The sequence below is a fragment of the Pelecanus crispus genome, chromosome 2, assembly GCF_030463565.1.
Source record: "Pelecanus crispus isolate bPelCri1 chromosome 2, bPelCri1.pri, whole genome shotgun sequence".
Taxonomy (NCBI): domain Eukaryota; kingdom Metazoa; phylum Chordata; class Aves; order Pelecaniformes; family Pelecanidae; genus Pelecanus; species Pelecanus crispus.
The window spans coordinates 176,087,021-176,113,004 of NC_134644.1; the positions used below are offsets into that span (position 1 = coordinate 176,087,021).

The 25,984-nt window shown below is 44.3% G+C and overlaps 1 protein-coding gene across 3 annotated transcripts in view; it reads left to right on the forward strand.

Moving 5' to 3' along the window:
- Positions 1-2,686, forward strand: part of SCRIB (scribble planar cell polarity protein) — a 113,970-nt gene extending 111,284 nt beyond the window's left edge. For all 3 annotated transcript variants that reach the window (XM_075704909.1, XM_075704908.1, XM_075704910.1), the window contains one exon: positions 1,953-2,686. In XM_075704909.1, coding sequence (XP_075561024.1) covers positions 1,953-2,113 — 161 coding nt within the window. In that variant the 3' untranslated portion in view covers positions 2,114-2,686. The remainder of the gene's footprint in view (positions 1-1,952) is intronic.
- The last annotated feature ends 23,298 nt before the right edge of the window (positions 2,687-25,984 follow it).

Genomic DNA, 25,984 nt, shown 5'->3' on the forward strand with positions numbered 1-25,984 from the left:
TTTGGCTGAGAAACAATCAAAAGTTGTTTTGTTTTGTTTTGTTTTTTTGAAGTTCAGTATGCTGTGTTGGGATCACTTAACTTGCATGTTTGATGGCTCCTTTGGCAAATTCTAGTCTAAGAGGGTCTAAAAGGAATGACTTCCCTCTAAGCCACATTGATTTCCTCCCCCCGCATCTGGATTTTTATCTGCATGTGCCCATGCCTTTCTTTTATACCTGTTTGCCTTGTTTGGAAGTTAGTCATCTGTTTACCAATCCCAGTATCCTTTCAAGAGGTTAGATTTGTCGCCTACATTCATTTGGTTCTGAGGCCTTTTCAAATGACAGGTTAATGCTACAGTTAAGAGAATCATAGAATTGTTTAGGTTTTAAGATCATCAAGTCCAACCGTTAACCTAACACTACCAAGTCCACCACTAAACCAATTAAGGGTAGAGTCATAATTAATTTCATGTTTCCTGGCTTGGTGGCTGGATTATTTTTTAATGAAAGTAAAACTAGAATAGAATCATTAAGGTTGGAAAGAACCTCTAAGATCATCAGTCCAACCATCAACCCAACACCACCATGCCTACTAAACCATGTCCCAAAGTGCCACATCTACACATTTTTTGAATACCTCCAGGGATGGGGACTCCACCACCTCTCTGGGCAGCCTGTTCCAATGCTTGACCACTCTTTCAGTAAAGAAAATTTTTCCTAATATCCAATTTAAACCTCCCCTGATGCACCTTGAGGCCATTTCCTCTCGTCCTATCGCTTGTTCCTTGGGAGAAGAGACCAACATCTACCTCGCTACCCCCTCCTGTCAGGCAGCTGTAGAGACTGATAAGGTCTCCCCTCAGCCTCCTCATCTCCAGGCTAAACAATCCCAGTTCCCTCAGCCGCTCCCCATCAACACTGTGCTCCAGACCCTTCCCCAGCTTCGTTGCCCTTCTCTGAACATGCTCCAGCACCTCAATGTCCAATAGTTCAGGAAGGATTCTGAATTATAAATACTACTCATACCTGGGTACTGTAACAAGGGGGATATTGCATCTTGGAGTCTGGCTCCAGAGCAGAGGGCGGGCCACTGGCTGCAGCTCAGCAGGCTGTGCACCTTTGATCTGATATATCTTCATAGATTTCTGTATTTGAGGTTCTCTGTTACATTCAAAGACTTTAGAGAGGCTTCCCAGGAGCCAGTTTGCACTTGAAGGGAAAAAATCTGTGGTTTTGTGGAACTTTTTCCTTTTTACACAAATATCTCACAGTAGTTGCTCAAGCCAAATTATTGCAAAGTGCAGATGTTCCAGGTGTATGTCAAAGCACATCAGATAAGCTCTACCAGCTCCTTTCAGGAGGGTAAGGAGCCACTGTAACAGCAGTGTACTTTAGATGCAGAACACATCCTAAAAGGCTGAGACCAAGTTAACTGAGAGGCTGCCCTGCCAGATTATATTTCCTGGTAAGTTCCTTTGGTGAGGGACCCACGTCACAGTCTAAATTTACAGAAAGGAATTAGTTGTGTAACTTCAATATTAAGCAAGGCCAAAATGGTCACCTGTCTCATTAGCTACAGCATACCATACTGGCAGTCACGCTGCTCTTTAGTGCATGTTACTCTGTTGAAACTAGTGAAATGCTTGGAGCACTAGCATACACCTGAATCCTTTCAGTATACTTGATTTTTCCTAAAGCTTGGCACTTCTAATAATTTTCAGTGAATCGTGGGTGTTAGGGGCAGGTGTATTCTCACGCATGTGACTTCCTTCCCAGAATCCACAGTAGCCAGCACATGAGCTACAGATCACCTAAAAGTTCTGGGCATGGGATTACTGTAAATCACTAAGACTTCAGTGCTGTCTCAAATTCAGCACCTGGGTATACCCTTATGTCTGCATTAACTGTATCAGCTATATACTTAACCTAGCACTTTCTCGTAAAACCTTAACTTTTCTTGTCTGCACAGTTCCCCAGGAGCAGGATGGGCAGCCAGAGGAAGAGGAAATGTTAGTAACACGTGATTCATCAACACCTACTTCATCAGCACTTGAAGAAATGGCCCTGTACAGCAGCAAACGCAAACTCCGACACAGCCGGCGCAGTTTGGAGGCTGCTGTCCCTACGTAGAAGATCTGATGCACCTGGGCAATGGAATAGCCCAGCACAGGGCTTCTGAGCTTCCTGTGCTCCAGGGACAGCACTGGACTGCCCACACTGCTGCCTCCTGGGCTCTGGATGGGAACTGAGCACCCCAGGGAGCATTGTGGTCAACTAACTTCCTTTAAGGCTGTGAACCGCCCTCTTTTCTCACCCAATAATGCACTGGGGCATGTCCTAAACAAAATGGGACAACACTAGACGTACTGATGGCAAACTGAGAGGAGGTGTGGGTAGGACACTGGGCAGCTGCAGCTTGTTAGCCTGTAAATATTGTGTGGGGGGGAAGGGTAGGGCAGAAAGAACATATGAGTGTGAGAGTGTGTTGGGCTCCAGCTGTTACTTCCCAACTAGGATTTTTTAGTGGTTAATATGGGAGCTTCTACTCTGGTATGAATTAGAAGGAAGGTCCAGCCTGCCTTTGCTCCTATTTAATTTCCAGTCTTTTGCCAAAAAGCATCTCCTTCCACCTCCCGCACCATGTCACCTCCCTTTCTTTTGGGAGTATGTGGAAATGGGTAGCTTGGAGGCAAAAAAAAAAAAAAAAAAGGGAATTTCAGTGAAGTGCCTCCCTCTGACACTGACACCTATGTGCTCAAGCAAAGATGACTGAGTAAGCAGGAGCCTGTGCCAGCTCTGTGCCACTTGCCTCTGTGAGAGCAGCAATCTATCCCATGTAGGAAACTGCTCCTGCCAGTATTTTGGGCTATTCTGGGAGGCAGGTACCTACCTAGCTGTACACATAAGTGTGTGTATCTCGTGCGTGCAGTGTGAACAACTCTACAAGCACACAGTACTGAGTGTCAGAGGAGGCCAGGTATCTGTCTTCTGTCAGCACCATGACTGAATTGGTGAACTGGGGCAGAAATGAGAAAGGAGCCAAACAGCTGTAGCAAGAGTTATAGCAGTGTGCATGTGTGACAGCAATAGAGAGCAGAATAGTTGGGGATTAGGATATGGTGGCAGAGATAGGAGGTGTAAACAGCAGATAAGATAGTGGGTTAGGATTCAAGAAATGGGGAAGGGTAGGAAGTGGCGTTGCTGGGGTCAGGTTAGGAGTAATGGAGTCTTACAGGTAGGAGAATACTCGTGGGCGAGTCCACTATGTTGCCCGCTAGCTGTGAAATGAAATGTGACATTAGAGGGGTACCCAGTGTGGGGCTCTCAAGGAGCGCCTGCCAGGCAGGGAGCACAATGAAGTAGGATGGGTCTGGCCTATGCCTTGCAATAACTACACAATTCTACTCTTTACCAACTTGTTGGCTTCGGGCCCCTTTCCATGTAGAACAGGGAAAACACATGCTTGCCCATGCAAGAGGAAAAAAATGAAAATTAAAAAGGAGCAGGGGTGTGATTCCTGGTTTCCATGAGTGGAACAAGGGCTGTGAACAGATTCTGTATCAAGTGAGCTCTGCAGATAGGAGGAGACAGATGCTGCTTATAGCTCTGAAATTAGTCCCTGCTGCCCACTACTGAAGTAAAACATCCTTTTTTTTTTTTTTTTTTTAAAATGCCTCTAATAGGGAGAAAGGCATCTGAGCTTGGCAGTAATCTGATCTGTCTACCCTGATACATTGGTGCTCTCTGCTGAACCCCTCCAGCAGTTAAGACCAGAGTTGGACCTTAAGCCTTTCAGTGACTCAAAGTGGCTTGGGAGCGACAGGCACTTCTGCTTGTATATTTGCTGAATGAAAGAACTGGATGCAGTTTCTTTTAGTTGAGAATCTCCCTTCATGCCAAAATCCAGTGGATCACTTTAACTGACTTCATATGTTTTAATTTTACAGAGCTTTGAAGGGGGAACTCTGATAATCTCAAACTGCAGCTATGGCTGCTTCCATCATCAGCAATTTGAGCTTTTCCTTTTTAAATCTAATTTTAGCATTTGCTTTTTAACAACAGCAATTTTGGAAACAATCCTGGATTGGTTTTGGTGACTAACTTGTGATTCTTTTTTTCTTTCCCTTTGCGGTACCTGGTGCCAGGCTCTGGGTTCTCTCCCATTCTCTCCTGAGAGACTGAGGGAAAATTAGCGCATCAAGACTGTAACTAGTGAAATTTGTACAACCAAAGAAATCTATTTTGTGGTTCAAGGATAATAAAGTTTACTTTACATTTTAGAACCTTTAGTTAATGTGGTTTGCCCTGTGTGAAGTCTGCAATTTCTATATCGACACTTTGGTTCTTATTATTAGTCACCCTATAATCTAGCAAACGTACTAGTGATTTTCCTGCTTTTCTGCGCAGAAATTAATGATCACCTAAATCAATGCTAACTGCAGGAATGTCAAGACGAGTACGTGCTACTCATGTAAATTTGGTAGAAAACTGGCGTCTTTGCTGAAAGGGGAGGAAGAGAACCTAAACCAGTAACTATTAGCTCCACCTTTATGTAGTTTGAAAGGGACTCCTTATTTTGGAAGTAGCAGATTCACTCTTGGAGGGGAGGGAGGGGAGTAGAGGTTTCTGCTCCAGAGAAGTTGTAGTAGTGGGGAAAGGAAATGGGGACAAACAGGTGAGATGATACATGTAGGATACCATGGTTTAGTTACCACAGTCATCACTAACACCTATTGAAAAAACAATATTCTGCTTAATGGCATACAAGAGAGGGAGGTAAATTCGGGAATGAGGGGAAACAGCTATTATGTGCTGTTCAGCGTTACAACCTTTAAGTCAAGTACCGATGCTGACTGCAGAGAGACTCTAATTCCATCCATATGAGGCTGATCAGGCATAGAATGTACCTATGTGCTGTGGTGCCCGAGTGCTTCCTGCCTGGGCCTCTGTCGGTACAGGCTGCCTGATGTGATGCTGCTGTCCGTGCCAGTGAGGACCAGTCCCTTCTGTCCCTGCTGAGCTCTGCGGTGCCTGCTGCGCCAGCCCATTGCCTCATGAGTGGGGGTGAGCTCATGGAGCACCAACTCTAAGGCTTTGGCTCCACCTGACCAACTGCCATGGGTGGGGTGGGATGGGGTGATGGGTGTGTGCGTGCAAAGGGACACCTGGACACATGAGTCAGTAGGTGGGTGTTACAGTAGTAGCCTGCAAGCAATGCACAGCCTGAGCCCTGCTCATCAGCTGATGTAACATGAAACACGGTGATATCAGCAAGATCTTAAGCCTCTTGGCTTTCTTTACTTGGCTCTGCTTAAAAAAAAATAAACGCTGTTTTGTTCACATGATTAAAGTTTTTAAAAATACAGTTTAACTGGTAAAAAACTAACACATTTCATGTAGCCCAAACAAGTTTTCCTTAGTCTAGATCAACGGATGGCCACCACGCTGTGCCAGCACAGAGAAAGAAAAGCAGCCTCAGTGGGAAGACAGCAGAATTCCTTTTTCTAGAGACAGTGTCATGCTAGACCTCATGCTCCATCCTTTGCAACTGTTGACTTGCAGGTACAGCTGGAAAAGGGACCTTGGTGCGTGACATGGTACCACAGGAACAGTCTTGTCTTAGTTCAGCTTGGAGGGTTCAAGAGTCTAAAGTGTAACACAGGCCCAAACAATAGATTTTGCAGGTCCTCTCCTATAAAATGGAATTTTAAAAAAAATCTCATTTTAATATATCTTTTTTCTCCCCACTTAGACTGTAGTTTTCTTGGCCCAGGTTTACTACTTCGTGCTTATATATTACCTAACACAACTGAGCCGTGATTAGGACATCTGCAATAGTTATCATTTTAGACAAAAGTAAACACATTCTCATCAGTGTCCTTGTAAGAATTGAAGCAGGTCATTAGCATAATTTTTCTCAGATACAAGCACATAGTAACATAAACATCTCATAAAAACGCCAGCCTGAAAGCCTCCCATAACATACCCATCCATTGCAGGGTGGGGAGGGGGGCAGGAAATCCACACCCATTTATCTGCAATTGAGATTTCCCCAAAGGGTCCATGTTACAGGTCCTGTTTCCGATTAGGGTATGGACAGGGGAACAGAGATGATTGCTGTGATGGAAGGTGGCCCAGAAGTCTTAACAACAAGCATATTCAGAAGGGTTTCAGAACAAGAAAATCTGTCCAGCTGCTTTGCTGCTTATATGACAAACGTGCTGATGAGAAGCAAGGAAGTAGGGCCTCATTCCAAATGCTCTACTGGATGGAAGGCCAGAAAACGTGTTCATGCAAGAGTGTCTGATTTATGATAGCTACTCAAAGTATCCACAGAGCTAGCACGCAATCACCTCTGGTAAGATGTTGCTATTGGAGTAAAGACTAAGACAGACAACCAAAAAATATTTTTCAGAACTTTATAGCTGCCTGTGTTTTTTAGGTGTGCTGGAAGGATGTTCTTATGTCTTCATTAACTCAGGAAATTTATTTAGGGTGGAGATTTTACTATAAATAGGAACAACAACAACCCCAACAGTTCAGTTTTGTAGGGACAATGCAAAGATCTTCAAGGCTGCACAAATAGAGACTAGAGTACAACCGGTTAGGTAGAAGGTTTGCAAGAAAGAATCTTGCAGCTAAATGCATTCTGTAGCAACAGGGAATCAAAGATGTGCTACTGGGAGTGTGGAGGGGAAGTTAATGTCATATTTGGACATAGGTCTAGGTGCAAACTTGCAAGACATGAAGTAAAACCTGCTCTACATAACATTGATTTTTGTGCATTGTAGTTTTACTGGAGATTACACATCGCTGACCACCATATCTTGTTAAAAGCAAATGGAAAGGAGCAAATAATTGTATTGAAATATGGAAGACAGCAATGGGAAAGAACTACAGCAAGCCAAATAAAAAACACAGTAATGCATATAAAAATTTTAAAAAGCTACTTGTTGATGTGGCACAGGTATATAGACTGGGATGCTATCTGTTCTGTGACACTATCTGGTTAAGGGCATGTTTCAGCGTGAAAGACTAAGACAAGTAGGATAAGTAATAAACGCCCAGATACACAGAAGAAGGAGGAGGAGATTGCAATGATGCTGATACTTGAGGAGCGTTGTAGGATTATGTAAAACTTATCATGGACTGTCTAGGTGAAGGGCCAGAGGTGGAGAAAGGGAGGGCTTAAGGTGTATCAAACAAGAACGGGAAAATGGAAAGGCGGGCAGGGGGGATAAAAAGGGTTGGTCTTGTGCGAACAGGCCATTTGTATTGTTCTTGCCTATGTGGCTGCTGCTTGTGAGTATGAGGTGCCTGGTAAGGTACTCCCAGCTGTGTTTCTCCGCTGGTGTTTGCCTGTGTCTCTGTGTGTACACTGAGGACATGTTTTCGGCCTTGCTGCTGTCTGGACAGAGGCCCAGAGGCCCACAGAACAAGCTGGTTCTAGCAGAATGCGCCCTCAGGCCCACAGAATTCGGCTTCCTTTAACAAATGGTCCTGTGGGTAGTACAGCTTTTATAACACATTAGAAACAGAAAGCCGAATGGAAAGCTACTGAGACCAGTAACTAATCCAAGTTTAAAAGGGACTCTTTTTTTAAGATACAGTAATTGAGGAAAATTTAAGCCCAGTAAGGTCAAGATCAGATAGTATGAGGATGAGCTACTGTCTTAAACCTGTCCGAACAAAGCAGAGTATTACTACTATGGACTGATCTGATTAAATCTACACTATTACCTAATTGAATAATGTGTTATAGCGACCTTCTATAGAAAGCTGGTAATGAATCAAAGACACTAAGCTCAACAGCGGTCAAGATGACAGCACCCTTCTACAAAGGGTAGTCCCAGCAAGAGTAATTTATGGCATTTACATAGACTGTATATTCAAACAAATTTTCCCCAGAAATGGGGAGGAGCGTGGGGGGGGGGGGGGAAGGGACACATGACATGACCACAACCCTATGATTATACAAGGCATAGTTATGAAATCTTAGCCATCAAGGGCCTAGCTCTAAAATCTAACTTTCAAAGAAGTATACATAAGTAGAGATGGAAACAAGTAATTTGGAACTTTAAAGCCACTTGAAATTTGGGATAACTACACATCCTGAATCTAGCGAGCAGGGGGAAAAAGGAAGAAAGTCTACACAAGGGATAACTCGAACAGATGGAAAGGAATCTTAATGCCAAGCACAGACTAAGGCTGTTTTTCTTTTTTATTCATGAGATACTTTGTGTTCAGGCTCTTACCCAAAAGCCTGTCCCTCAGGCCCTGCTAAATGCAAGTTTTCTTGGTTTCAGGATTAAGTCCTGTCTGGTATTGGTAAACAAGGAGAGGGATGGAATTCTTGTGCTCCTTCCCTTTACTTCCCTCCATATATAATGGTAGGCAGGTGTCTTGAATACCTATAGGATTCTTTTCACGGATTGTCTACTAACAGATATAAGGTGCTATCATGGAAGCTGCAAATGACAACAAATCTACCCATATGTAGTCAGCTCTGAGAAAACTGCAACTTGGAAACACTTCGGATAACTGGAGGATGCAGAATGCTCTTTTTCAGTCTTGCCCACCTGCCACCAGCTGCTTCTGGAGACAACATGCAGGATTAGATGAATCCGTAGTTTTAAGTCAGTACCACTTTTGCTACTGCTACTTGGGTTTTTAGCTGACAGATGACATTAGTGACATATGACATCATAGATGAAGTAGTGAAAGATCCTAAAGATGGAGCATTGTAGGCCCTCCACTATGCTATAGCCAGCACTGCCACTCCAGCAATGTTAGTTCAGCTTGCCCATCTCAGGGCCCTAGGCAAAGCCACTTCACTGGCTTCCAGGTCCCTGCTATCTGAATACCGTGTGTTCCAGAGAATCGTGTCTTGACACCACAGGAAAGCTGCAGCTTGTCCAAATGGATAATAATCAATGGCCGACTGCATGTGGACAAAAAGCAGATACTGTCTTGCTAAGAAAAAATGAACTACTCACCTAAACCAGAAATAAAGTATGCCATACCAAAGTCTGTAACAGGCCCCAGACAGCCTTCCTGACTAATGGCAACCTGGCATCACAAAGATGCAGCCCTTCCTGGTAAGAGCAAGTAAATGTCCCCCTCTCTGCCATAAAGGGCCAATTCCTTATTTTCTGCAGTCGGACAACACCTGCCCCCACCCCAAGCTCATTCCCCTTCTTTGAGTTTTCCTCTTCTTTTTAGGCTGCAAGGCAACCAAAGCACAAACTAATTTCACACCTTGTGCCAAAGCCAAGCAAGGGTATCATAATGGTATAATTAAAGCATTAGTTTAAATCAACTTATTTCACTTTGAACTGAAAGCAGTCTATAAATAAGTGTTCATATAATTAGTACCTCTATCTTATCTGAGATAGCACTAGCAAAACATCAGACTAATAACATACTGCTATAGGATGGAGCCTCTAAACAGACTATAGCTGTTTCACAAATGAACATGTAATCCTATCTCAATTTTCATACATATAAGAAATCAATAATAGAACAATTACTCTTATAAATGATAGCTCTTTTCCCCCACCTCTTCTACTATGGTACACAAAAAGTCTTCCTTATCAGGGCAGCTTGGAAGGTAGGCTGTCAGAGTTGTGTTTCTGGGTTTTTTTTTTGGTCCATCCCAGAGGTCTCTTCTCTATATTAGTAGTATTGGTGTGACCTTTCTGTTTGATGTAAGCTTTATGGGAGTTCTTCACCATATACAGATATAATGACTACAAACTCACCGTCCACTCAAATGGATTTTTGTCTCCAACATCTTCAGTAGCACATCATCTAAGTTCTGATTACATCACTCCATGTAGAAACTAGAATTCTGTATTCCATACAAAACAATAACAATGAAGCTAAATTACAAACCATATTGCAACACCATATTGCACTCCTGGTCTTGCAGCTGCCCCTCTCTCCTTCTCCCTCTCTATACCAGGATGTGGCAGAAGGCACATGGTAATGTTAGTGCTGCCTTTTTTGGGCAGATGAATTCTGCAGGCAACAGAGCTTGAAGAACTATGGACTATAGCTCAACATGAGTATGACATAGCATGCTGGCAGACAGAATTTTACAAATATAAATGCAAGATAATGCTCACCAAATGAAACAATTTAAGTTCTCACTGGGTTTATTCAGGAAAATGCAGACAAAAAAAGCAGAAAGAATCATTATGTCAACGAAAATATCCATTAAAGTCCAGCATGGGTAGATATCACTGGTATTTATGATACCAAGCACTACACTTCAATGACAGAATAGTTTGGTTTGGGATACTATTTCTATGACATTTCATCCTGGCAGGGTTTTCTAAGTTGGGAAGATGTTCATGTCAACAGGCCTGGAAGGGGCATGGACATGGTGATACCAGAATGCTTGATCCATCCATCCCAGGTGTTCCCTTGCTAGCCAAGTTATGCACTACCCACTCTCCCCTAGTCTTCCTGATTGCAAAAGCAGGTTCGACACACAATATGGTCAGAAACACAGGTTTGGTCTATTGTCCTGCTCCAGGCTCCAGTGACCAAATGCAGGGCTGCCTGATGGGTACCCCTGAATGGCCTTGATTACAGTATTTGCATATCTTATGGATATGCAAATAATCCCTATTGGCTCTTAGGATCCAACAGGAAAACACCAGTGAAATACCTCAAAGGAATTAAGGGGTGTTCTAAGAAGGTGACACAGCTGACAGCCCAGCTGAAGTGCCTCTACACCAATGCACACGGCATGGCCAACAAACAGGAGGAGTTGGAAGCCACTGTGCTGCTAGAAAGCTACAACCTAGTTGCCATTACTGAAATTTGGTGGGACAAATCCCATGACTAGAATGCGGCTATCAATGGCTACAGGCTGTTCAGAAGGGACAGGCAAGGAGGGAGGGGAGGAGGCATTGCCCTCGGTATCAAGAAATGGATAGAGTGTGAAGAGCTGTCCCTGAAGAATAGACACAAGCAGGTTGAAAGCTTATGGGTGAGAATCAGACACTGAGGCAACAAAGGGAACCTTGTGGTTGGTGTCTATTACAGGCCACCTGATCAAGGGGAGCCTATTGATCACACCTTCTTACTCCAGCTACAGGAGGCATCATGCTCGCAGGCTCTCGGCCTGCTGGGGGACTTCAACCACCCCGACATCTGCTGGAAAAGTAGCATGGCAAGCTATAGGCAATCCAGGAGACTCCTGGAATGCATTGAGGGTAACTTCGCAAGCCAGGTAATAGACAGCTCTACCAGAGGGGATTCAATACTCGTCCTGTTGGTCACCAATGCAAATGAGCTAATCGGTGACATAAAGATTGGTGGCAGCCTGGGCTGCAGTGATCATGCACTGGTGGAGTTCGCAGTCCTGAGGGATATGTGTCAGGTGAAGAGTAAAGTCAGGACCCTGAATTTTAGGAAAGTGGAATTCCAGCTCTTCAGCAAGTTAGTCAACAGGACCCTCTGGGAAACTGCCCTCAGGGACAAGGGAGCAGAACAGAGCTGGCAGATCTTTAAGGATGTTTTCCATAGAGCACAAGAGCTCTCGATACCCAGGTGTAAGATATGAGGAAAGCAAGACAAGAGACCAGCATGGATGAATCAAGACCTGCTGGTCAAACTAAAGGGCAAGAATGAAATGCACAGGCAGTGAAGAAGGGACAGGTATCCTGGGAAGAGTATAGCAATGCTACCTGGTTGTGTAGGGATGCAGTCAGGAAGGCTAAGGTGCAGCTGGAGCTGAACTTGGCAAGGGCTTCTACGGGTATGTCAGCCAGAAAAGGAAGGTCAAAGAAAGCATACCTCCCACTGATGAGCAAGACTGGCAAACTGGTAACAACAGATGAGGAGAAGGCTGAGATACTCAACAAATTCTTTGCCTCAGTCTTCACCTGCACTTTCTCTTCCCACACCTCTCGAGTGGATGGACTGCAAGACAGGGACTGGGGGAGCAAAGTCCCTCCCACTGCAAGAGAAGATCAGGTTCGTGACCACCTGAGGAACCTGAACATACACAAGTCTATGGGACCTGATGAGATGCATCCCAGAGCCCTGAGGGAATTGGCTGATGTAGTTGCCAAGCCACTCTCCACGATATTTGAAAAGTCATGGGCAGTCAGGTGAAGTCCCTGGTGACTGGAAGAAGGGGAATGTTGTGCCCATTTTTAAAAAGGGAAGAAAGGAGGACCCTGGGAACTACCGACCTGTCAGCCTCACCTCTGTGCCTGGGAAGATCATGGAGCAGATCCTCCTAGAAGCTATGCTCAAGCACATGGAGGCCAGGGAGGTGATTCGAGACAGCCAGCACGGCTTCACCAAGGGCAAGTCCTGCCTGACCAACTTAATGGCCTTCTATGATGGAGTGACTGCATCAGTGGCCAAGGGAAGAGCTACGGATGCCATCTATCTGGATGTCTGTAAAGCCTTTGACAGGGTCCCCCACAACAGCCTTCTCTCTAAATTGGAGAGATATGGATTTGCTGGGTGGACTGTTTGGTGGATGAGGAATTGGTTGGGTGATCGCATCCAGAGGATAGTGGTCAACGGCTCAATGTCCAGATGGAGAGCGGTGACAAGTGGTGTCCCTCAGGGGTCTGTATTGGGACCAGTGCTGTTTAATATCTTCATCAATGACAAAGGCAGTGGGATCGAGTGCACCCTCAGAAAATTTGCAGATGTTGTGGTTTAACCCCAGCCAGCAACTAAGCACCACGCAGCCACTCGCTTACTCCCCCTGCCCTGGTGGGATGGGGGAGAGAATCAGAGGAGTAAAGGTGAGAAACACTCCTGGGTTAAGAACATTTTAATAATTGGGAAAAAAAAAAAAAGTAAAATAATAGTACTAATAATAACAGTAATAATAAACTGCAAAGCAAGTGATGCACAACGCAATTGCTCACCACCCACCAACCAATACCCAACCAGTTCCCAAGCAGCGATCACTGCCCCACGGCCAACTCCTCCCGCCAGTTTATATACTGAGCATGATGCCGTATGGTATGGAATGGCCCTTGGGGCAGTTTGGGTCAGCTGTCCTGGCTGTGCCCCCTCCCAGCTTCTTGTGCCCCTGGCAGCGCATGGGAAGCTGAGAAGTCCTTGACTGGCATAAGCAGTACTGAGCAACAGTTAAAACATCAGGGTGTTATCAGCATTACCCTCATACTAAATCCAAACCACAGCACTGTGCCTGCTACTGGGAAGGAAACTAACTCTATCCCAGCCAAAACCAGGACATTATGTTACCTGGTCACTAGTGTTCAGAGAAAAAGGTATGAGTAACAACCAGTATTACAGAAGATTGGTTAGTGAATTGCTCTAGTCACCCAGATAATCTAGCACTTATCACCTTCCTGATTCTCAGTAAAACAGCCAACCAGCTCACCTCTGGGATTTGCCCCGATTTCCCCCAAACATTTAAGTTGTGCTTACCACTAAATGCTACCTCAGTTTTAGAACCACTCAAGAGTGCTGATATAAAAATGTTTTATTTATCACAAACACATTATTTGAAAGAAATGGCAAATCAAACAAATCGGTAGTGTGTGAATTTTTGAAAAGTTGCAATATGCCTTGAAAAACATTCTTGCTTCATGAGACTTAATAAGTAGCAAGACAATGAATGATTCTTGGAAGGCACTATGGAAGGCATATTGGGTTTGCATGGCAAGGTTTCAGTAGCAGGGGGGCTACAGGGGTGGCTTCTGTGAGAAGCTGCTAGAAGCTTCCCCTGTATCCAATAGAGCCAATGCCAGCTGACTCCAAGACGGACCCGCCACTGGCCAAGGCCGAGCCCATCAGCAATGGTGGTAGCACCTCTGTGATAAAACATTTAAGGCAGGGGGACCCCAAAAAAAAAAAAACCAAAGCCAAAACACTGGGACACAAGTATATATGGGAACAGTAGGAAGTTCGGTGAAGGAAGCTGGAAAGCATACTCATCTTCCATTCAAACACTTAGCGCCCAAATTTAATTTATGTGAATTAACAAACTTGCTTAAGAACACATCTGTCAGTTGTAAAGGGGAACTACTGTAGTAACACTTTAATAAGAAGGGTTAAATGATCATGAATGGAAATATGCAGGTTTTTTTTTTTCCTCCTGTTTTCTAGGCATAATGGTAATCTTTCCACAGGAAACTTGCAAAATGTACAGTAAAAAAATATGGCTCAGAATGACCTCTACTGACAGAAAGATGAACTGCCACGTATAGTTCAGTGGATGGAATGCAGCAGAGGCTGAGTTATGGAAAGCTGTAAAGCTTTTTACAGATTTAAAAATGGAATACCACCTACATTGGCCAAGGCCTGCTCCAGCTGTCAAGATTTAGTTTAGCATAGAAATATAGCTTGGACAGACACAGGGTTTAGTCCAAACATTTTCAGATGAAAGGCTCATACTAGTTCGGAAAGGTTTTACACAACACATACAGAACTTTAATTACTAGGAAAAAGTTTCTTTAGAGGACAATCTTCTTGTCATGAACACTTTAAAAAAAAACCCACCTGAGGAAAAGCATATATAAACAGAAAAAGAGAAAGGTAATGGTGAGTTGTTTAGAATAATTTGGATGCCTTAAAATGTATTAGAGAAAAACTACTGGGTTAGTATCACACCAAATCAAAACAAAAATAAAACTTGCTTGAGAGAAGGCATGGAAGAAACCACAAAAATCTCTCTGTATACCCAAGTAAAACGATAGGTATTACTAACGAGCATCAGGAGGTGGGAAATGAATAGCTGATCTAAAGCAATAATGAAAATTTACAAATCAGTAGTCTTCCAAAAATAATAATTAAAAAAAGCTAAAGGTAAAAAACCAGGAGCAGGGAGCTCTCTCAGCCTTTCCTCATACGTGAGGTGCTCCAGTCCCTTCAGCATCCTTGCGGTCCTTCACTGGACTCTCTCCAGCATGTCCATGTCTTTCTCATACTTGAGGGGCCCAGAACTGGACCCGGCACTCCAGGTGTGACCTCACCAGTGCTGAGTAGAGGGGAAGAATCACTTCCCTCAACCTGCCAGCAACACTCCTATGATACCGAAAATTGATCCCTGATTCACTGATTGTAAATTGCTCTGGACTACAGTAGGAGACACCCATCTCACATGGTGATACCTGAATTTGTATGTGTCGAGCTGAAACCATTTATACATCTTATAGCCTCAAGACAAAAATATACGTAAATTCAAAAAGGAAGGCAGAAGGGTAGTACATTACCCAAAGTCAGTGGACACTGTAACAGCAACAATTACTACCAGCTACTGACTCAGGCACAGGGACAGTCCCAGTGCTTCTCTCAGAAGCAATTTCTTAAGCTTCATTAACAAAGTGGTCTCTCACTATCACCACAATCAGTGGTAATCTAAATAGATTAGATATACCAGCTCCTTTGATATTGTAGCCAAGCTTTTCCCATTGAAGTTTCTTAGAGCAATGCTGTAATACAGCAACAGATCTACACTTCATTTTAAAAAAAACCACCTTGGTAATAAATCTCCTCCTTAGCACACACACTAGAGCAACAGTTCTGGGTCTTAAAGACTCTCAGCTGCTTTATCCCCTTACGTTTTGCTTTATGAGCAATTCTTGCACTCCATGCTATCCAGCTGAGAATGATTTATTCATTGGTATAGCAAAAGTGATTTTCAAAGCCCCTGCATGAGGCCAGCATAAAGAAGTGTGGTCTGGCACAACTTTGCATTCTTTTTGCATATTAACCACTTTTCCACTCTCTGAGAAGACAGGCAGAAACAAGCAAACATGCCTCTGGCCATTTCCCAGAGAAGAAGCAACAGAGTCAAAGTTATTTAATTTTGCTTGTTTTGGAAGAAAAAAAACCCAACGAACCACAAACAAAGAGTTTTAGAAGGTCTTTAGTGGATACCGATCTTCCCAGGGCACAAGCAAAGTAACCAATAGACTTTCCTGCATAGATGGTTGCCTATATTGGCTTCCTCATCTAAGCAACTCTCAAGTATTATAGATTCATCCACATCAGAACCACGGGAAAGTAACATTTCATTAATTTTGCAGAAACTGAAGTACATGACAGGGTAATCGTTATCTGGCCAAAGCAGTCTGAGAACTACAGAACTTCCTTTTGAGAGAAATGGGACAGGAGTGGATGATAATATTCCCCTTTCTCCGCTCCTTCCAATACCTCTCAGAGGGAGACTGTACAAGAAGTGTTCACAGAAATGGGTTAGGAAATTGCAGCAGGCTCTCATAAAGAAATGAGGAAAGACAGACAAAAAACAGAGGTAAAAGTAATGGTTTAAGGGCCATTAATTTCATTCTTTCAGTCACATTTCTTCTAACACTTCGTTTAATTTAGTTTTAAACACACCTCAACTAATGATCAAATGAAGTGTCACATTTTCTAGCAAAGCCTGCAAGCCTTTATCTTGGCTGGATCCACTGTGATTTAGCAAATTTTCCTTTTTAACTTCCCAATGACGCTAAATCAGAAACCACAGCAATAAACAAAGAGAAACAGGATATAGGGAGGCGGGAACAGGGAGAACAAGACATCTGCAACTCAACTTCGTGGAAAAAACAGTTTCTTCTCTCTGCTACATCCACCACAGTCAAATAGGCATTAAATTTTGAATACACACAACAAGAATCTCAAGGACAAAGGTCTGAGTTCATCCATCCTAATTTAGAGTGGGAAGCTACAAGTCTAGTAAATATTTCAAAGCTCCTTAAATGTTTCAAGTTACCCCTTCTATTTGTCTAATAAATGGTAGGACCTCTACCTACAAACCTATATATTTTCTAATATGCAAATTCTAGTTATTATAAATCAAGTTACTCAATATAAATTACATGAAAGAATAAATTTTTTTAAATCTATAAATAAACCTCTAAGGAAATTAATTAGGCACTTTGTCTCTGAGTTCTTCAGTCCAGCTGACTTGAATATCAAAGAAGCTCTTCTTCCAAACAGAAATGCTAAAACCACGATAAATCTGTACCCCAATCAAACAAGAAAACTGTACAAAGTTAATTTCTAAATGTAACTGTATGAATATTTCTCAGGAAAGCTATTAGGAAATAGCAGAATTTACAAGAAATGACAAAGAAACTGCTCAAAGCAAGCTATGCATGTAGAAGGTCAAAAAGACCAAATACAAAGTGAAAACTTCCCCCCCAAATCAAACTTACTATACATTGCAAAGTGTAACTCAAGAAATAAACCCTTTGCCCCAGCTTTTCAAAAGGGGGGGGGGGGGGGGGAAGACAGCTAATGGGAATGACTAATAGCAAATGAAATTACCTTGCTGGAGGTATAGAAAAATTCAAGAATCCTATTATCCCCAAGAAGATTCTGCATAATTTCTATCCCAGAATTTGGAAGGGATGGGACACTAAATCACAAATCCAAATATAAAAAAAATATTTTAAGAAATCTTTCCAGTGTAGTGTTACATCCTAAGTTACTTAAAGCTTGTTGCTCACCCCTAGTCCTCTTCTGAATATCATGCTTTTTCCCCTTACAGTTCTGGAATTTAATCATAGTACCTCTTGACTGGCACAATAATCACTTGACCCTGGCCCCTGTTTAAGTCACATGGTCCCATTCCCCCGCTCTGGAGAACTCCTCTCTTCCCCAGAACAGTTTCCTGCTTTTCCTTCAAGCAACCCAATAAATTCCTTCCTCCCCTTCACCATGTGGTTATCACCCTTCCGTATCTTGCTGCACCGTGCTACTCAATACCAGTCCTGTCAGTTCCGACAAAGGAAGAGGCACTAGGCTGAGCGCCAAGCAGCCTGGCTTGTATCACCAGTTTTCACCATATTCCTTTCTGATTATCTCATCATCTCTTTGGCGGACTTGGCAGCGCTAGGTTATCAGTTGAACTTGGTGATCTTAAAGGTCTTTTCCAACCTAGACAATTCTATGATTCTTTATCCAACAATTTTATCTGAAACCCTCACTGCAATATTTAATTACTGCAGAATCTCTGCTGATCTCATTTTACTCCTGTATTTCATCTTGCATACAAAGTTCAGTTAAAGTGAAGAAAGTAGAGAAACTGAGATAAGAGAGAAGGCCTCATCTCCTGCCTTTCTTCTAACTGTAAGACACCCAATGCTTCATTTGCCAGTTAAACAATCAGTTTTTTCTTTTGACTGTTACTGTTTTCAGGAAGGATGCTAAACAAGGCCATCTGACTCATTTTATACAAAGAAAACAACTGTGGTACAGAAAACTGCCTGATGGAGCAGTACCAAAGTAGGAAAAGAGTTGCTAAAATTCCATACTAGCTCCTGTATCTATTCTTCCTTCATTTAGCTATATAATATCCCTTTTTATTCTCCATCACATGCTGAATTTACTGTGCTAGAAAAAAAAAATACAGCTTTTATTAAAAACACAATGCATCTTTTAGAAGTTTTTCTGAGTCACAACTCAGCAGCCTGCTGACACAACCAGAAATGTCAGTTTTCAGACACATGACTGTTTCCAAACTGAAAAAGTATAAAAGCCTAGAATTCTAATAGTATTTGAGGATTTCCATTCCATGCCTGATGCATTCTGCCCAATGAACAAGAGTCATGTGTTGTCAACAGAAGAGAATTAATTAGGTGAAATACATTTGCAGAATCCTAGGAGGAAAGCCACACTCTAGCCTAGAGGGGAAAGTAAAAAGATGATAAGGTCCCACTCTAAGAAAAACTCCATTCAAGTCCCAAATCTAGTGATCAGTTGCAGAGTGAGCATTTTAGCAAAATGTACTATCCAAGCCCCTGAGAACATGTTGTTCATATATGACCAATCTTTGTGGTACAAAAATGCAAAAGCTAAACAAACCAAGGCAATATCTATCTCATCGTGCATGAGGGGAAAAAATGGTCTGAAAGACTTTCAACAGCTTAAGTAACTTAAATCAGGTAACAAATCATAGCTTTAATTTACCTGGTACACCACCTAAGCAGAAAGACAAGGCCTAAAAAAAAAAAATGCCCCTTCCCACTGTAAGTGGGACCCTGAGCATAGAGCCAGAAAGATCAGGGGACAAGAGGTCCCAGTACAGACTGCTGAGTCAGATGAAAATGGATAGCATATGTATTTAACCATATTCATACATAATCTACAGTTTTAAGAAGTTGCAACATATTTGCAGTCTTAGCATTGTCTCATCATGTTAACTGAACATCAACTGAACATATTGTCTCTAAGCAGTCTTCAGCTCAGAAGATGAGGCCTGCTCTGTTATTCTGGCAGTACAGTGTTTCTACATCCCCCTCCCAAAGGAACGCAGCCCAATACTACATGAAAACAGGACCTGCAGTTCTACCCCAGCCACACAGCTAATCACCTCTAGTAGTCTGGGGTTTGCTTCCTTTAATTCATAGGGCTTTGAGAATTAAATAGTCATTTGGAGTTCTTTTACTTGAACATTCTTGGGGATGGAAGAATAGTTAAAGTAAGGGCCTGTAACTTAAGGAAGCTTGTGCTCAAGTTTCTGCTCCATTATAGATTTACTGGGCAAAACTTCAGAAAAATCACTTCTCATTAGCAAGTCTTCTGAGACATGGAAAAATTCCCTTTTTTGAGAGAGATGTTCTGGGAGAATTCTATTCTATTACAAAGTACTCAGCTATGCTGTTAATACTGCTCTACTAAATTCACTGACAATCCTATTGACTGTGGAATCATTGACAATTCCTGTTTACCTTCACAGGAAAGCTGAAAAGTCTGTTTTGTATGACTAACTTATACACAAATTAATGTTTTCAAGTACTTTCTCTGCAATTACCTCACTGAAGAGTACAAGAGGATTCAGTACTTCCATGATGCTTAGTACATCTTAATCCTCTTTTCCCTATTAAACACAAATTACTAATACTTTTTAGCTTCTACTGTTACTTGTCAGCACCAATATCCTTGTGACATTTGTTCCAATGATTTTTAAAACTGTTTTCCAAACATTTTTCATTGTTCCTGATGATAACCAACATTGACACTTGGAACATAAATCTCCAGGACAGCTACAAAATTGCACCACTTGCATATACATATTCTTTCTTGTTATGAAAAAAAAAGGAAACAACTGGTGTGTACTGCCAAAAGCTAAAATGACTGGCTACTGAGCTTATGTGCTGTAGCACCAATCCTGAAGAAAGGAAATCCCATTCTCCACCTTACTCCCAAAGCAGGCCTAGATGTAGAAGCAAGTGATTGAAAATATTCTCTACCAACCCATCTTCCAGCTATCCCACCTCAGCACTATCTATTTTAGCGACTTTTCAGCTGGGTTGGGGTTTTTTCCCAGATTTTTTTTTTTCATTATTAAAGCTAGTTTTCAGCTTTATGAGTCACAGCTTTTCTTATGCTTTCCTGACATTCCTTTTCCTGAAAGTAGGTACAGGTCAACAGCTTTATTATTGGTTGTAAAATGACAACATACTCTTCTTTGTAAGCCACATGTAACACCTGCCTCAGAGACCTCATGGTCCAATGGCACAGTTCTGCAAATGTGTGCAGTCACAGTGAAGACAGCAACTGTATTCATGTATGCTGCTCAATAAGGCCTTAAATGAGCAATTCAAGCAAGACTACGGGTCGTGGTTTAGCCCCAGCCAGCTGCTCAGCACCACGCAGCGCTCGCTCCCTCCCCCTGCCCCGATGGGATGTGGGAGAGAATCGGAGGAGTAAGAGTGAGAAACACTCCTGGGGGGAGATAAGAACAGTTTAATAATTGAAATAAAGTAAAACGGTAATGATAATAATAACAATATAATAATGATAATAACAATATACAAAGCAAGTGATGCACGATGCAATTGCTCACCGCCGGCCGACCGATACCCAGACAGTCCCCAAGCAGCGATCGCTGCCCCCCGGCCAACCCCCCCCCCAGTTTCTATACTGCCCATGACGCCGTACGGTATGGAATGGCCCTTGGGGCAGTTTGGGTCAGCTGTCCTGGTTGTGCCCCCTCCCAGCTTCTTGCGCCCCTGGCAGAGCATGGGAAGCTGAAAAGTCCTTGACTGGCATAAGCAGCACTGAGCAACAACTGAACCATCAGTGTGTTATCAACATTCTTCTCCTACTAAATCCAAACCACAGCACTGTGCCTGCTACTAGGAAGAAAATTAACTCTATCCCAGCCAAAACCAGGACACTACATTATCTGGAGCTAAGACTGAGAACAAAAATTAGAGACCAATTTAAAGGAACATCACAAAAAGGAAAGAAGCATAGGTAAAATGTAGGAGAAAATTAGTACAGCCAAAACTCAACTAGAGTTCCAGCTGGCAAGTACTGTGAAGGACAACAAAAAGTTTTTTTTAAAGTACGTTAACAGCAAAAGGAGGATCAGAGATAACACTGGTCTGTTACTTGATGAGGTCGGTCACCTCACAAATTGGGATGCAGACAAAGTGGAGACGTTCACTGCCACCTTCACCTCTGTCTTCAACACCAATGATGGACCCTGGGACCCCCGGAGCCCTGTGTTGGAAGACCATGACTGGGGCAATGATAAACTCCCAGCCGACCCTGAACGTGAGACTTGCTGCTCCGGCTGGATGTGCATAGGTCTAGAGGGCCCAATGGGATTCATCCCAGGGTACTGAAAGAGCTGGCTGATGGTATCGTGGGACCTCTCTCTGTTATTTTTCAACAGTTTTGGCAGTCTGGAGAGAAAATTGTCCCAATTTTCAAGAAGGGTAAGAAAGACGACCCTGGTAATTACAGGACTGTCAGTCTGACTTCAGTGTCTCGTAAAATTATAGAGAAGGTTATTCTGTGAATTACTGAAAAACACTTGGGAGACAATGCAGTCATTGGTCATAGCCAACATGGGTTCATGAGGGGAAAGGCCTGTTTAACTAACTTAGCTATATAATGTCATGACAAGGTCACCCATCTAGTTGGACCAAGAGAAGCCATTAGATGTGGGTTTTTTTGGATTTTAGCAAAGCTTTGGATACTGTCTCTCACAGTATCCTTCTGGACAACATGTCCAGCATACAGCTAGACAAGTCCGTAATACGTTGGGCAAGCAATTGGCTGGTGGGTTGGGCTCAAAGAGTTACAGTAAATGTGGTTACATCAGGCTCGCAGCCAGTCACCGGTGGGGTTCCCCAGGGCTCAATTTCAGGGCCACTGCTCTGTAATGTCTTCACGATCTGGATGCAGGCATCGAATGTACATTAAACAAGTTTGCCAATGACACTAAATTAGGAGGAGCTGTGGACTCCCTCAAGGGTAGAGAGGCCTTACGGAGAGATCTGGATAGACCGGAGAGCTGGGCAATCACCAACCATATGCAATTTAACAAGAGCAAGTGCTGGATTCTGCACCTGGCACTGGGTAATCCTGGTTATACATAGGAATTGGGGGACAAGAAGCTGAAGAGCAGCCCAGTGGAAAGCGATCTGGCGGTTTGGGTTGATGGCAAGTTGAGTATGAGTCAACAGTGTGCCCTGGCAGCCAGAAGGGCCAGCCATGTCAGGGGAAGTTCAGACTGGACATTAGGAAAAGGTTCTTCCCCAAGAGGGTGGTCGGTCACTGGAACAGGCTCCCCAAGGAAGTGGTCACAGCACCAAGCCTGTCAGAGCTCAAGGAGCATGTGGACAACGCTTGCAGTCATATCATTTAGTTGTAGGCAGTCCTGCGAGGAGCAGGGGGTTGGGCTTGATGATGCTTACGGGTCCCTTCCAACTTGAGCTGTTCTACGATCCTGTGAACTGACTGCCCTCCTGAGTCCCGTGCTGCTGACCCAGCTTTTTCAGACGATCCCGAAGTCCTCGACTGCCGAAGCGCACGAAGCTCTTCCTACGCCGAAGGCACGAAGTCTTCGCCCGGAGGCTCAGGCCGCCTGCAGGCAGCGCCCCACCTCCCACCGCTAACGCCGAACTGCGGGGTGCGGAGGGGCACAGGGCGGCTTCGTGTTGCCGGCGGGGACCAGCCAGCCGCGGGCCGCCGCGACGCCGTCACCCGCCCGGCCGGGCCGCGCCCTTCCGTCGCGGGTCACCGGCCCCACACCACAAACCCGCTCCGGGCCGCCACGCGCGGGCGGCGGGCGCGGAGCGGACAGCGGGCGTCGGCGCTGCACCACGAACGGGCCCAGCGGCGCGGGGCGGCGCCGGGCGGCGGCAGCGGGCTCCGCGCGCCCGCTGCCTCCGCCCCGCGACGCAACCGGGCCCGGAAGCGCCCGCCCCGCGCGTGAGCGACGCCGCCAGGTGACGCGCGGTGACGCGGCAGTGACGCGCGGGGCCGCCCTCGCCTCGCCCCGCCCCGCCCCGCCGCGTCCCCGCCCCCGGCGCTGAGCTGGGCCCCGCGCCTCGGCCGGGAGCCCCGGGAGCCCCGAGAGCCCCGGGGGCCCCGGGAGCGGGCCCGGGCTGCGCTCCCCTCCCCTCCCCCCCTCCCCGCCCGCCGGGCCGGGGGTCCTTGCCGCGTAGCGGTGTTTGCTTTCAGCCCATTCCAGCTTGCTCCTAGCAGTTCTGGACGAGCAAAAATTCCGTCACGGAAAGAGCGGTCAGGCACTGGAGCAGGCGCCCAGGGAGGTGCGGGAGTCCCCAGCCCTGGGGGGGGTCAGAAAACGGGCAGAGGTGGCACTGGGGCCATGGTTTAGTGGGCACGGGGGTGTTGGGGTGATGCTGGGCTGATGATCTCAGGGTCCTTCCCAACCTCAGTGATTCCTGGTTTTTACTTTCATTATAAATGATCCAGCCACCGAGCCAGGAGGCGTGGGGTTGCTACTCTCCCCTGAATTGGTTTAGTGGTGGACTTGGTAATGTTAGGTTAGTGGTTGGACTGGATGATCTTAAAGGTCTTTTCCAACCCAAACGATTCCCGGATTCTATGAAAGCTGAGGGAGGAGGAAAGGCTGCGAGCGTGGCCCGTTCGTGCTCAGCCGGCCAAGTCCCCATAGCATCAGCGTGTCAGAACAAAAGTGTTTCAGTAAACCTAAATGCAGGTTACGTCTGTATGAAGGACAAAGGCACATCTGCAATAAAGGTAGAGCATCCCTTAAAGCTTACTGAAAACTCGGGGGAGTGCTCACAGACAAAAAGGGAGCGTGCGTTAATAAGATCACGGGATGTAGAACCGAGTGTTTATATGCACCAAGACTCCTAGTAACGGGTCTGCAACAGACCCGGTGAGCTAGCTGGAAGCTGAAGATAAGACAATTTCAGACAATAAAAAGGTGCAGTTCTTCAACTGCAGAAACTATTTACCTGTGGTTTTGCTGAATTCTCAATTATTTAATTACTTTAACATTTTTCTAAAATATGTATCCACTGCTAAGTGATGCTGTTTGTCTCATCTTTTCAGGGAGGACAGAAAATATGCTCAGGACATCTTCCAACTTCAAAATCTGTTCGCCTTCTCTACATGCTACAATATTTGTTTGTATAAAATAAAGTCTAGATTAGAAATTAAAATGTAACTTTTGTAACTGAAGACAGAGACTCTGCCAAAGGGAGTGATGAGCTCTGGGCACCAGAGATCTGTTCCTCCTGCCTTTTTCGTGTGGGGAGACTTTAACTGGCCAGGCCAAGCAGATGTGTGTTTTCTCATAATCGGGTCATAGTGGATGTTCAGCCACGCTGAACTTGAATGCCACTGTCTGCACTGGGGATTTACCAGTCTAGTCACAGGTTAAGGCCAAGTTATCACAGGAACCTTCATTCCTTAGGCCACCTCCTGCATTTTTCCCCAGAAGGAAAGGATGGAAGTTGTAGCTGAACACTCTGGTAAGAAAAAAAAAAAAAAAACCAAAACAAAAAATCCCCCATGCTGGTACCTAAAAAGTGCTGCTATACAAAAGATACTGACAACAGCGATTCTTCCTCTTTTATTCCCCATCTAGCCCATTAATTTAAGGCAGTTTTCATTAAAAACAACGTATAAGCATAATAGTGAAACTATGCAAGACTACATTCATGTTCCCACTCCCATAATCCTGTTCAGATGTTGGTCCTGCTTGTTATAATAATGTTGGATTTCTCCACAGTCACACTTGGGGAGGGGGCAAGTTCTTTACAATAAAAAAATACTATGAAGAACTGGGAGGGGAGTGAAATGGGCAAGCTTCTGAAAAGACTTCTTCAATATCCGTCAGCAAAGCAAGGCTGAGAAGTCAAAGACTAGAGACCTATGAATTCTTCAGTGCATGCATTCACTGCATAAAGAATAAGTTCAATGCTGAGTGCCAGTTAGTACCTGTGACTTCTTGATACTGAGTTGGAGTAAAAACAGGAAGATCTTGTTAAACAACTTCAGACTAGATAGACAGAAGGGAGAAAGTAAAGCTGCATTTAACCCAGATAATCTAATATATACAAATAAAAGTGCCTGGAACAGATAAAAAACAGAAGTGGCAGACATGATTAGTCACAGATATTAAGTCAAAAGGAGCATTTACCATCTTCTATTATAACAGAGTCATAGAATCATAGAATCGTTTAGGTTGGAAAAGACCTTTAAGATCATCCAGTCCAACCATTAACGTACCATTGCCAAGTCCACCACTAAACCATGTCCCTAAGCTCCACATCTACACATCTTTTAAATACCCCCAGGGATGGTAACTCAACCACTTCCCTGGGCAGCCTATTCTAGTGCTTGACAACCCTTTCGGTGAAAAAATTTTTCCTAATACCCAATCTAAACCTCCCCTGGCGTGACTTGAGGCCATTTCCTCTTGTCCTGTTGCTTGTTACTTGGGAAACGAGACTGACACCCACCTCACTACAGCCTCTGTCAGGCAGTTGTAGAGAGCGATAAGGTCTCCCCTCAGCCTCCTCTTCTCCAGGCTGAACCACCCCAGCTCCCTCAGCCACTCCTCATAAGGCCTGTGCTCCAGACCCTTCCCCAGCTTCGTTGCCCTTCTCTGGACATGCTCCAGCACCTCAATGTCTTTCTTGGAGTGAGGGGCCCAACACTGAACACAGTATTCAAGGTGCAGCCTCACCAGTGCCAAGTACAGGAAGATGATCACTTCCCTAGTCTTGCTGGCCACACTATTCCTGA